The 13,273-nt window shown below is 33.5% G+C and overlaps 2 protein-coding genes across 3 annotated transcripts in view; both read right to left on the bottom strand.

Annotated features, from left to right (window-relative positions):
• The window catches only part of LOC141619037 (L-gulonolactone oxidase 5-like), a 7,460-nt gene extending 4,619 nt beyond the window's left edge, over window positions 1–2,841 (bottom strand). The window contains exon 1 of the mRNA XM_074436073.1: window positions 2,474–2,841. Within this exon, the coding sequence (XP_074292174.1) occupies window positions 2,474–2,773 (300 nt within the window). The 5' untranslated portion in view covers window positions 2,774–2,841. The remainder of the gene's footprint in view (window positions 1–2,473) is intronic.
• A 2,822-nt stretch (window positions 2,842–5,663) lies between these two features.
• On the bottom strand, window positions 5,664–11,414 carry LOC141619035 (PTI1-like tyrosine-protein kinase 3). Of its 2 annotated transcripts, none has more exons than XM_074436072.1 (8): window positions 11,198–11,414; window positions 10,033–10,174; window positions 8,078–8,328; window positions 7,848–7,974; window positions 7,487–7,760; window positions 6,887–7,019; window positions 6,714–6,797; window positions 5,664–6,165 (listed from the first exon to the last, which is right to left on the bottom strand). In XM_074436072.1, the coding sequence occupies exons 2-8, from the start codon at window positions 10,121–10,123 to the stop codon at window positions 6,046–6,048; spliced, it is 1,080 nt and encodes a 359-aa protein (XP_074292173.1). In that variant the 5' UTR covers window positions 10,124–10,174; window positions 11,198–11,414; the 3' UTR covers window positions 5,664–6,045. The 2 variants fall into 2 exon arrangements, with proteins under 2 accessions (XP_074292173.1, XP_074292172.1); XM_074436071.1 differs by lacking the exon at window positions 11,198–11,414 and adding an exon at window positions 10,703–11,192.
• Between the last annotated feature and the right edge of the window lie 1,859 nt (window positions 11,415–13,273).

Genomic DNA, 13,273 nt, shown 5'->3' with positions numbered 1-13,273 from the left:
TTAGTGGCCCACATAGTTTCTTTGTCACTTACTTTAATCCCATTTCTTTCTTTTCTAGCAAGTCAAAGAAATATGCTCCGTTAAAATCAATTTCATACGTTCGATTATTTTACGTATAAACAAAGATATCCAACAATGCAATAATACTTCAATTATTTGCCCCCAATAAATATTTTCGTGACATAATATGGAGCTCCTTAATGTTTATGTCAAATAAACTTTTGTAGGGCACAATAAATTAAGCAAGGAGCCATCATCAATAAATTGGAGCAGGATAAGCAAAGTTAGTACCCACCCGTCTCAATCAATAATTATCTATTTATTTTGGCATAAAGATCAATAAAAAAAAAGAGATTTTGTACCACATAAAGTTATACTGTAATATATCTTTATTTAGGAGATGACATACAATAAATTACTCAAAATAAAAATAGATAACTACTCCCTCTATTTTTTTATATATGATTTTCTCACATTTCAAGACACTCCATTCTCTCTTCAATATCTCTTAAAATATAAGACTAAATATTATGATATGTATACTCATATGAAAGAGTTTTTCGTAAGGAATTTAATGGTACCATTTTTATATTTTTTTAATAAATATATTTTTATAAATATTAAAGTCAAAGGCTTACCTCATAAATCCAAAACGTCATATATAAAAAAGTGGAGAGAATATTAATTAATATACCCTAGAAAAAAAAAAATATTGACCGAGTTTTAAGGAGTACACACTATTTTTAACATGGAAAAGGAGAGTAAATAATTCACTACATTCCTGATTCCTCATTGAATGTTACCTAAATCAGGACGAAGGAGTTATCATATACCACACTGACAACCCAATAATAATAGAAGTAAATCAATGCCTTATGCGTGTTGATAATAGCAAATACTTTTTGGACGGAAGTATTCGTTTTACTGAAATTTGGGAGAGACGGTCTTTCACTAAGTTATTGAGAGATCACTTTTTTTTTTTATCCCATTACACGTGTTTCGTATCCCCTTTATTATTGATTGTGATCCAATGTAACACTTTAATTTTGTACATACCAATTTTATTCTTAATCATGATTTGTACCTATTTTTTTGCCTAGAGTACCATTTTTTTCTTTGAATTCTAAACTCATTGAGAAACCGTTTCTCAAAAGACTTATTCCGTTCATTTTATTGTTAAAAAAATCTAGTAAACTCATTGAGAGTCTCATGCTAGCAAAAGAATAATATACTACGGAGTAATATTTAGGGAATAACCAAAGTTTGCTTATCTATTTAAATGGTGTAATACATGACTTGTTTTAGGTATAAAACGAATATCTCAGTTTTGAAAAAGAGTACATAAAAATTTCAGAGAGTCGATCTCTCAATAGCGTTACTGAGAGACCTCTCACCACTGCATTTCTTTTTTCCCTATTATGTCTCCCACTAAATTAGTGAGAGACGGTCTCTCATGAGATCTACTGGATTACACAAATGGATAAATAATACTCTCTCCATTTCTTTAGAATTGTACCAATTTCCTTATTTTACGTATTTATATATCGCAACATTTGGACTTTTGTCATGTTTTGAGTAAGCCAAACTACCTCTTAAAATCCTTAATAGTCATTCTAGAAACTAAATATTGTAATTTCAAAGAAGTAGAGGGAGTAATTATTTTTTAAAATAAAAAATTAACAGAAAGTTGACAATTTTAATTTTGAGACTACAATCTTAAGAAGACACGCATAAAGTTTAGGGTTATTTCGAATTATACAAACTTGAGATTATTTTAAAGCAAATTCTTTTTAAAGAACAAAATTAAAATAGCCAACACAAATAAACTCTCCTATTACATTTCACCGTTTATTCTTTATAAGACTAACTAAATTTAATCTAACTAAACTGAATTAAGAATTTGTGAAGAGATAAGCAAAATTAAACTGAATTAAATAAAACTAAACTAAAACTAAACTGAAAAACAGAGCTAAAATTAAGTTTAAAAAATAAGGCTAATGTATATGTCCAAGGAAACTCATGTAAGTTTGAGGCCAAGTCTTGGGATTGTGTGCATTTACTATTACAAAGTTTTAAGTTGGTTCTTAAAAATATAAGACTCAACTTAAAGACTTATGACTTAAGAATAGTACAATGTTAGCGGTAGTCACTTAATAGATCCTACAACCAGTTGTATCCAGTTGTATGCTCTAGAACTCGAGCTATATAATAAAGTTTTCGAGTTTTGTTTTAAAGAAGTCGAGTTATACCATAAAATATCTGAACTCACTCACAAATATAAAAAAAATTAACTTTAAGGAAAGCTCAAAAAAATTACACATAAGCTCGATAAGATATAACTTGGTTGTATGATGCTATTGTACCACTGGAGGTATAATGTTATTTGTGGGAACGGTGTCCCGTATATGATAAATATTTTTCATTTGAATTGAGTTTTAAAAATAAATTACATATTCGTAAATGAAAAACAAACCTTGATTTTTCTCTGAATCTTGGTAGCATCTCTAACGTAAGAAATGAGTTGATCTTCATTTTCAGGGTACACGATATCGGCCGCCCGACAGGAACTACTCCGGTCGGGGAACGAGCCAACGGCATTGGTGACGGTACAATTGGAGTTTCCATTAAAACATTTAACAGGCTCTTCTGGCGCGACACAAAAAACGACTTGACATCGCAATAGTATGAAGTATGTAGTTACGACAGTTAACCAAAAAAGAGATGACATTTTGTGACAGTTTCTGTGAATCCAACAAATATTTTCTGACGACATATTTTTTTTATTTTTTGGTTTAAGCACAAGTGTAAGGTGGAGACGTTATATAGAGAACGACCGTATTTGTAAATTGTGAGTTCCGTTTTTTGTTTTTGTAATTTAGATGAAAGGGGTAGTTGCTGGTGTAGTGGTGCATGAACCCATGATTTACATCATGGTATTTATGGGGTCGTATTTTTATTTTAAAATATTAATTTCGAAAAATTCATTTAAATAAACACAAATTCTCATTTAAAACTGCGATTTTTGTAAATTGTGTTATAAGAGCACACACTATTAATAGCTTAAATTTTTAAAGATTGACAAAATATTATCTTTAATTATGGTCAAAATGCGTTTATACGGAGTACTTAATTATCTTATGAAAATACCTTGTAAATTTTTTCATTAACACACGCGTTAGAAAAGTCGTTATTAACTTACAACATGAGTATAAACCTAGTAATCGTTTATTTGCTTGAGTCTCATAAAAATGTGATCATAGTAACAATCAGAAAAATTCATTAATCGAAACTTGTATTATTTGTGATTGATTAGGAATTTCATCCGAGTCCTTGACCAGTAAATGTACACGAACAACAACAAAAAAATATAATTTCGTGTTTATTTTGTTGCATTGGAAAAGTGACAATGATCGGGCATTGTCGGGTGGTACATACTAAAAAAACAAAAAAAATCACAGTCATAAATCAGTAATTAGTTTTTTTTTTATGCAAAATAATTATTTGGTCGTTGACAACTCTATTATAAGATGGGCCGGGGAATCGTCAAGTAATCAACTAGGGTAAATCAATTACGAAATGTACGATGTTTATCGCCTCCTACGTCGTAGTACATGAAAATTAATTTGCGATATCCATGATAATACTATAACTTGAATGTCTTCATCAAGTTCACATTTTCTAAGTCAAATAAACCAGTTTTAGAAATACTCGTCGCCTCGTCGGTAGTATTTTAGTGTTTATTTGGGAAACAAGTTACTCTCAAGTGACGGAAAACAAGGAACAAAACAAATTAAGCTTCAGAATTATAACTACGAGACGCAATTGAATTCTAGTGACTAAACCTATTTTATACGAAGTACTCTCGTAGTCGTATACTCATCTGTCACATACTTGATTTTATAATGAAAATAGATAAAAGGGTTACGTAAAATGGTGTCTTGTAATTTAGAAAGATCGTGAGCCGTGACTCACAATTATGTGTTTTTACAAAAGAGAGAGACGGTCTCACAATAATATTCCGGTTATTTATTAAGTTAAGGATACAACAACAATAACAACAACATCATCGAAGCCTTAATCCCAAAATGATTTGGGGTGGTGACATGAATCATCCTTTCGAACCGTCCATGGGTAAAGCGCACGCCTCAAAATGCGAATAAAAAGGAAGATAAAAAACAAAAGGGAGAACGAAAATGTAATGGAAAGTTAAGGTGAGCTTAGGGGTTTTAAAAATCGAATTCCGTCTTTCTTTTATAAAAACTTAAAATTTAAATCGAGAGAAAAGGTTAAAACGATTTTTAAAAACCGAAATAGAGTTAAGGATCCGGAATAAATCCGGTAAAATCTATAAGAAAGTGGTTGTTGAAAAAGTGTGTAATAAAGGAGAGAAAAATAAATAAATTAATTTCTTTAAATTAAATAAATAAAAAACACTAAATGGCCAAAAAACATCAAAAGGTTAAGGATAAATTAGTAGTTTTTATTATGAAAATAAATATAAAATTCAAGAGTCACTTTTGGTCACGACAACAAAAAGGCTATAGAAACGGAAAAAAAAAAAAGATTATATATCGGATGTATTACATCAAACCCCATATGGAGTATAATTGAGTTTTTCTGTATTTTTTTTAGTTTTATAAAGTTTATAAGTTAAATGTTAGTTTTTTGACGTCAAAACTCAATCAAATTTTTCCGATCTTATAAGTAAATGTTTTTTAGTTATATTGTAATTTTTTTTACCTTAATGTTTAAATGAATGAACTCAAAAACTTTATACATAAAACTCATAATTTTTACAAAAAAATTCAAAAATTTTATCTTCTTGCTCAAAAACTACACCATATATACACACAAGATGTATAGTCCCCTCTTACTTTATAGAAACACATACGAAACTAGAAATGATCTTTTAATAACTTTGTAAAAGACCGCCACCTATAAGTTATACTCGAAGAATTACAAGTCTTTGCCGCGTACGGCATATACCAGTAGAACGGGTAAAACTAAGAATAGAAAAAAATGTTAGGTAAAATCTTGATTAACGACATGGACAGAAATACAGAATGGCAATGTGTTTTCTTTTGAAACAACCGTTAACTTGTTTGCATTTCCGCATTTGCATGTACGTAAATGGTATAGCCAACAGGATTGACACTTGACACTAGTATTTGTATTTTCATACCATTATTCTCTCTGTTCTATCTCTTTGACGGAGTATTTAATGTATAAATCTTATCAGACATTCTAAACATCATTGTGCACGCAATTTGAGAACAAGAGTTAGTTCAACTGCTAAGATATCTCTCATATCAACCGTATATCTTATCAGACATTCTCACAATCGTTTGAACTAGAGTTAGTTCAAACGATTTTTTACGACGACTGTTGTAAGTTTATTATAAGAAATCTTACTTGTGATGGTTACAACTTTATGACGTCTTAGGGCTCCCTTTACCATTTCGATTAATGGGGTCATTTAGTTGGAATCAAAAACAAAATACGTCTGGCTGATTTACGCTGCTCCCTTCAACCCTTAACCATGAGATTGCAGATTTACAGGTTCAATTGTTGACAAATTATTTTTTGTGATCGTTATTTGAGGCAAGTTCGATGTTATTGATTTGTATACGATCAATTCAAATATCGTTCATAGATGCCTCATATGATCGACCTACTTCGAATGAAATTAATCTTTTCCTCGAAAATAAATCACATACACGATACACCCGCTCTTTTGTGGCTTTACAGAGTGACTAAGAATTTAATGTGTGAAACCAAATATCCGGATTCTGCCCGGGCTAAAACACGCCAAGACAAAGCGGAGGAGGTGCTGCCACCAACAAAATAATGAGTCGACATTATCAAACATACGTTCCTGATACAAATAATAGTCGAAAGCATTCCAAAACCCAACTCGTTCACATCCAATCCAACCCACAATTTTGCGAGGACCAATATGCGGATTGGAAGATATATGGCAGTAACAGAAGCCTATCATATGGACATGGGGCACTCCATCCAAGAAATTAGACAAGTCTCACTTCATCAACTCTCGGGTGTCGGAGCTGGTGGCCTTAACAATGGCTGTAGCGCTTTGACGACAATACTCATATTCGGCCTAAACTCTGACTCATACTGTACACAAAGTGCTGCAACTGCTGCCAACTGCACCACACAGTAAGTTCCACATTATGTTACCAAGCAACAATAACAACATCAGAGCCTTAATCACAAAATGATTTGGGGTCGGCTGACATGAATCATCCTTTAAAACCGTTCATGGGTGAACGCACACCTTAAAATGCGAAAAAAAATAGAAAAGGCAAAAATGAAAAACAAAAGGGAGAGCGAAACATTATGTTACCAAGCAATTCGATTAAAGCAGTAGTAAAAACTGGGTTAAGTTTTCTACTTGTGACTTCAAAAGAATTCCCGCTGCACGTTTGGATTTCACATCGTCTTACCATTGTTTAGTGTAGGACGGTTTTACCTTACCCAGAAATATCGATGAAATTGGGAAAAGAAGAGCGAGCAAGTTTTGAGTTAGACAGTCCCAGATAATTTACAGTAAAAAGTGGTGAAATTTAAAGGTTTTGGCGCGAGTTTTAACTTGAAAGTGTCAATGTGGACATCATACAGCGACCAAAGACGAATTTACCCAAGACTTGGTCGAAGGATAATCGTCTTGTGAAAGGTAGGAGTTAGAAAGAAACCTTAGCGACTCCTTTTGCAGGGTAGTCCTTCAATCTGGGGTCAACACACTGCTTGACTTTGTCCTCACTCAGTCGTGGAGTTGCCTAATAGCATAAACAAAGTTTGCATTAGGTTAAAGCAGGAGCGTACTAGGGGAATTTGATGGGGAGACGAAACTACCGAAGCTACTCACCCAAGTCACGAGACTTTGTTGCCCACGAGGCATAGTGTGATCCACGGGTTTGCGACCGGTGAGAAGCTCTAGAAGAACGACACCAAAGCTGTACACGTCACTCTTTTGCATCAACTGTCCAGTCATGGCATACCTGGCATGATCATACACAATTTGGTAGATGTTTAGGATATCATTCATAAAATTATGCATTCGAGTAAGAAGCTGTTCGTCTTAAATATAGGTGTCTAAAATCACTAAAGCACCACAAGTCCACAACACACATTCAAGATTAAAACACTCTGCATTCATTTGGACTCGGTGATTTACTACATTTTCAAATAACGCAAACTCTAAGAAAGAGGGCACGTGGCAGGGGGTATACATGTCAAGTGAATGACACCATGTAAGTGGATGGGAAATTGGATAACGGAGAACACAAACTTTGAAAGGGTACTTTGGTCTTGTTACTGTCACTTTTTACCTAAAAGCGAACTGGTTTTAGAGGCCAAAAGAGAGAACGTAGAGAATCCAAATCAATACTTTAGTCTTCTGCACATTGAGTTTATTGGATTTAGGTTAAGCTAAAAACATTGAAGATAGTAGTGTAAAAGAAATTACTCAGGTGCATGATAGCCAAAGGTGCCCAACACCCTGGTAGAATGAAGACGAGCAGCCATATCAGGAGCCTGATTTGAAAGGTTGAAATCAGCAATCTTGGCCCTGAAGTCTTCGAATAAGAGCACATTACTCGATCGAATGTCTCTGTGGATTATAGGAGGTTGAACCTTCTCATGAAGGTATTCCAATCCCCTTGCAGCATCAACTGCAATCTTCACCCGCTGCATCCAATCAAGTACTGGACCGGGCTGTGCACCTTGCACACCTTTCCTACCTGCAACCATGATTTCAAAGCAGTTAAGAAAACAAGAAAAAACTCATGTCATCCTTATAATGTCTCGCATCAAGAAAATGAGCATACCGTGCAAAATGTCATGCAAGGATCCCATGGTAGCAAATTCGTAAGCTAATACTCGCATATTTCCCTCCACACAATAACCATGCAGCTCAACAAAATTTTCGTGCTTCAAAGTTGAGACTCTAGAAACCTGTATTGAGCAATCAGAGCAAGAAAATATATTAGACAAACAACCATATAGTGAATGCGGTAAAATATTATTACAAACATAATTGGTTATAGCTAATGTCTACCTGTGTCAAAAATTCAACATTGGACTCTGGCTCCTGAGAAATATCAAGCTTTTTTACAGCCACTGCCTTGCCACATTCCAAAGTAGCATAATACACTCTTCCATAGGAACCTTCCCCAATTAACGCCTTGGAACCGAAGTTATCAGTCTTTTCCTTGAGCTCTTCCAAAGATAAAGCAGGTACTTCAATCGCTGGTGCTGTCTTTTGTACTTCTTCCTTGACAGGAGCTGCTACTTTCGCATTTGGGTGCCCTAAATTTCGATACCAAAAGCAAACAGATTGAAACACATCATTTGTAGGGATTTTTGGTATGAGCCACTCACACAATAATAAAGATAATAAGAATCGGAAAAATAACAAGGACACAATATTTAAGAGGTTCACCAACTTGGCTACGTCCTCACTATAGTCGCACTAGGAATTTTATTGATCACTCAATATGAGGATACAAATTACATAGCATTTCACTTCTTTTATAGCTAATCACAAGCTATAACTTCACACCTAATAAGTACATGAAACTCTCTTATTAATTTCATGCGATCAATGAAAATAAGTTAGTTTAAGTTGAAACTTCATTCTCATATGTTTCTCATGAAACATATTGTGAAGAAAACCACCCATATATTCTCACATGTGAGTGTCCCACATTGATAAAAGAGGAGAGGAGTTACCACTTTATAAGGCAAGGGGCTACTCCCTCTATTGCCAATTGGTTTTAGAGTGGAACCTCCTTGACCTTATGAAGCGGACTCTTTCTCCCCCATTTGGGTGCGGCCCAGGCCCGTTGCATGATTTAACACATATCACTCCATAATGGAGGGAATTAATCCTAACATCATTTATATCAGGCAAGCTTCTCAATAAACAATAAGGTTTATGGTCTAAAAGGCTTGCACATACGGCAAGGTAAGGCAATCATCTTCTTGTATTCTTACCATTAGTTTATGGAGTAAAAGAGAAGCGTTTTAAATGAAACGCGATGAAAATTGTGTCTAGAAATGTATCGACCGACTACTACTTAACACTCGACAAATTAGTCTGCTATTTTTTTTTTTCATAATATTTCATTTTTAAAAAATAGGGTGTCCTTGGCTCAATGGAAATGGAAAAGATAACAGGTTGTTCTGCTACAAGAACAGAAAATGGTTTCAAGGGTTGAGCCTATGCGTCCTCAGCAAATCGTCAGTCCATTACCTAGCCCTTATTTGTAAAAAAAAAAAAAAAAAAAAAAAAACATCTAACATGGTTTGCAAAAGATTAAGACACGGTCTCAGAGAATATTCAAGAGGATGTCTATGAGCATCAATGTTCCACAGAGATGCAAAATGTCGTGCTGAGATCAACAATGCTAATTCAAGTTGAAGTGCCAAGATTATAAAGACAAGAGTCCAAGGGATCAAGCATCATATGAAGGTGCGTTTTCAGAAGCCAAAGAAAATACCAACAACCGTCTCGAGGAATTGTCACACTCAACAATATACAAGGCATTACCCAACTGCTCACTAGTAATGCTCGCTAGTACCTATCAGACTGTAGCTGGTAAGCAAAGACAAAATATGATAGCCGGCAACTAAAGCAGTGAAATTCAATCAGAACTCAGAAGCTGAAGTTTGAAACGCCATAGACTCTATTTTCCTATTTCCACTGTGCTCATAAAAACCATGTCAAAATTAGATCATGCCCGGAAGCTACAATTTTGACTCGCACTGACAATGCAGTAATGCACATAGAAAACAAGAGCTGAGTTTTAAAACCCAATGGAAGTCAGCAACTAAACGGAATCATATATTCAACCTCCATACTTTGTCAATTACAAATGGCCGGTCACCTCAAAAATTCACACAGAGATAATTCACCACGGAAAAGTTAATTTATGAGAGATAGTAGACCTCAGTCGACAACATATCAGTAAAAGCAACCAACATGCTTTAAAAACGCGTAAAGAAACATACTTTCTGCATTGTTCTTCGGGCTTTTAAGAAGCTCCTCATTTGATGGATAGGACTCTTCGACATGGGAAGTGCAACATAGCCACTTCCTCATCCTTGAAGTCGGCTTTTTCGAATGCAGATCGTCTTCAGATTCTCCGTTTAGCTGTCGTCATCAAGCAAAAATCAAATCAAATTACTGGCAAGTGTAGTTTATTGGACATGATAACCACCACAATGCCATAACTAACGAAAATGACCAAGAGTGCCAAGAATTTTATCCAACAAAGGTTACATCTTTTCTAAGGTCACTACAGAATTACCACACCAGACCGGAATGTCACAAACATCAGAACATACCTCAATCGACGACAATGAAAAAACCAAACGAAAATCGATCAAAATACAACTACTCCCTAGTCATAAACTTCCACAAGCCTCTCCAGTGACTAATCTATCAAGAAAGCTACAGATGCAATGATCAATTAACATATGATCTCATCCTTTACCCTAAATACTAAAATGTACACCCTTAGTCTCGTTCATTTGTTTACCTCTTTTGTTCCTTGTGAGACGTATTTTAATCACAGATAAACAAATGATTCCGACGGAGGGAGTACCCAACTAATTCCTATGCAATACCAACACAAATTCAATCAAATTCACAAACCCATAAATTAAATACAATCCTCACCATATAATCATGGGCATGATACTTCTCATCCATCAAAAACACAATTGAGGGATTATCAATTACAACAACAAAAAGATTAAAAATTGAGAAAATTCAAAAAGCCAACAATAATTATAACAACTCAAAGAAAATGGGCAATTTCTGGAATGATTTTTTTGCCTAAAAACCTTAAAATTGATTGAAATTAATCGAAAAGATACAAACTTTGGAACAACCCCACAAAAATAATGAATACCCAGTAACAAACAATTGATTAAAAACCAAAAAAACAGTCCTACCCTCAAAAAAAAAAAAAAACAGTCCTAATCAAGAAAACGGCTGAAATTACAGGCAATATGAGCTGTATGATTGCATTAATGATATATTGATAACAACAACAATAATACAATATAAAAGGGGTGATTTTATTTCGTTAAAATATGGTATAATTAAGGAATTTTATGAATTCAATGGAAATTAAAGCATTAAATTAAATGATTAATGATTAATTAGTACCTGGAATGCCAAACAGAGAGAGAAGGAAAGACAGCGAGTTCGGAATTGGAATTGGAATTTGAAATGTTTTGTAAATGTAATGATTATTTTAACAATAATGTGTGTTGGATTTTAGTCATGTCTTGGTGGATAATTGAGAGGGAGACAGATGGGCAAGAAATAAGAAGGTTTTTATTACTCCGTATTAGAGATTTTTATTGGCAAAAATAGTGGAGACAAATTACTAAAATAGAAAGTTTGTGTTGTTTTTCTTCTCAAGTTTTACATTTTTAGGAATTACTCTATCGGTTTCGGTTGTTTATTATCCTATTCTGTTTCACTTAATTGTTGTCTTTTTTATTTTAAAAATAAATTTAACGAGCAATTTGATCATTCAACCATCAATTTATTTCACTTGTCATTTAGTAATTGACTCCCTCCTCTTTTCTTAGTCTTTATGCAAAAATCAAAGGACAACAATTGAACGGCATGGAGGAGGTATATACTTTGTCAGTAGGTGGATTATACATCTGATGTATTACCCCCAATTCATTAGTTTCTGAGCATTATAACAAAAATTTTGAGTTTTGTTTTAAAAATTCTGAGTTTTACTATAAAGTTTCTGAGTTTATTCATTTAAACATTAAGCTCTAAAAAATTACAATAAATTAAAAACATTACATATAAATTTAGTAAAATTTGAGTTTTGACGAAAATAAAATAAAATCTAACTTACAAATTTTAATAAACTCAAAAAAAATATACATATGCTCAAAAACAAATAAAGTTTAAGGTAATAAGCTCAAAAAATATACATATATGCTTAAAAATAAAAATGTTGGAGGTAGTACATCCGATGTATGTCCCTTTTCTCATACTTTGTTGGGGTTTGTTAAGTTTGTTTTTGTTTTATACGGAGAAATGGTTGATTGTAAAATGGCTCGATATAATTGCGGTTCTTTCATTTGTGAAGTATCAGTCATTCGATATAGTTTTCGAGCAATTTTATCTTAAAACATTCGAAAACAGTCACTTTGTGTTGCTAGCATAAGGATAAGACGGTGTATATACAACCCTCTTACCCACAATTTGCGAGAGTCATTAAAATACTGGGATAACGTTATTGTTGTTGTTGTAATGGTTGATTAAGGAACTAAAACAATAGTTCGGAAATTATAATTTCAAAGTGTCGTTTGACTCATACATTCAATCCCCTCATTGTTGCTGGAGCCATTGAAGTATTGAGGCAATGTTTTAATGTCTCGTATTATTAAAGTATCGTGTTAAAGACCGTAAAAGTCAAGTAAAAAGATCATAGAGAAATGGAAAGATTATTATTAGTGGTTCGAATCAACTCATGGATCTCTTAAGTGATACTCATCATCAATTCAACTAGACCATAGTTGGTGACTTTTTTTCCCTATGGTTTGGTTCCATTGATGATTTGGGAGTAAATCCCAAATCATCAACATTGAGTGTAATCATAACAACTTGTAGCTAAATCATAATTATAAAAGTTGTTAGTAGAAAAATGGGGACTATTTACATTATCATAATCACCGAGTCGGCTTCATTCACCCACTGCCGCTGTTGAGGAACCATCTGACGTCATGACCTTCGCTGTCCGCGGTGGGTCTGCCTCTTCTTCAACTCCGTATGTTGACTATGTTCTAATTTCCCTCTCAAAGTTAATTTACAATTCTTATTTCGTATAGTCGATTATAATCTTGTATTTGGTTGTATAATCATATATCATCATATCATCATATATCATATATTATATTAAAGCAACAACAGGCTACCTCTTTAATCACCATGTGTCACACCTCAATTTCTTGCCACATGTCATCCAAATATTTGGAAGCCCAATACAGTTTACAAAACATTCACGGTCCAATCATGGAAACAATTTTGACGTGATTTTAGGAAATATATTTATGGAGCCATTTTATATTTTAGGAGAAATTTAGTTTACAAAACATTAACGGCCCAATCATGGAAACAATTTTGATTTTGACATAATTTTAGGAGATATTTATAGAATCAATTTATATTTTATGAGAAATTTATGGAATGAATTTATATTTTTAGTTAGTT

This window comes from Silene latifolia, chromosome X, assembly GCF_048544455.1.
Source record: "Silene latifolia isolate original U9 population chromosome X, ASM4854445v1, whole genome shotgun sequence".
NCBI classification, from domain to species: Eukaryota; Viridiplantae; Streptophyta; class Magnoliopsida; order Caryophyllales; family Caryophyllaceae; genus Silene; species Silene latifolia.
The sequence above is the reverse complement of the archived record's forward strand: the minus strand, read 5'-3'. Positions and strand labels throughout refer to the sequence as shown.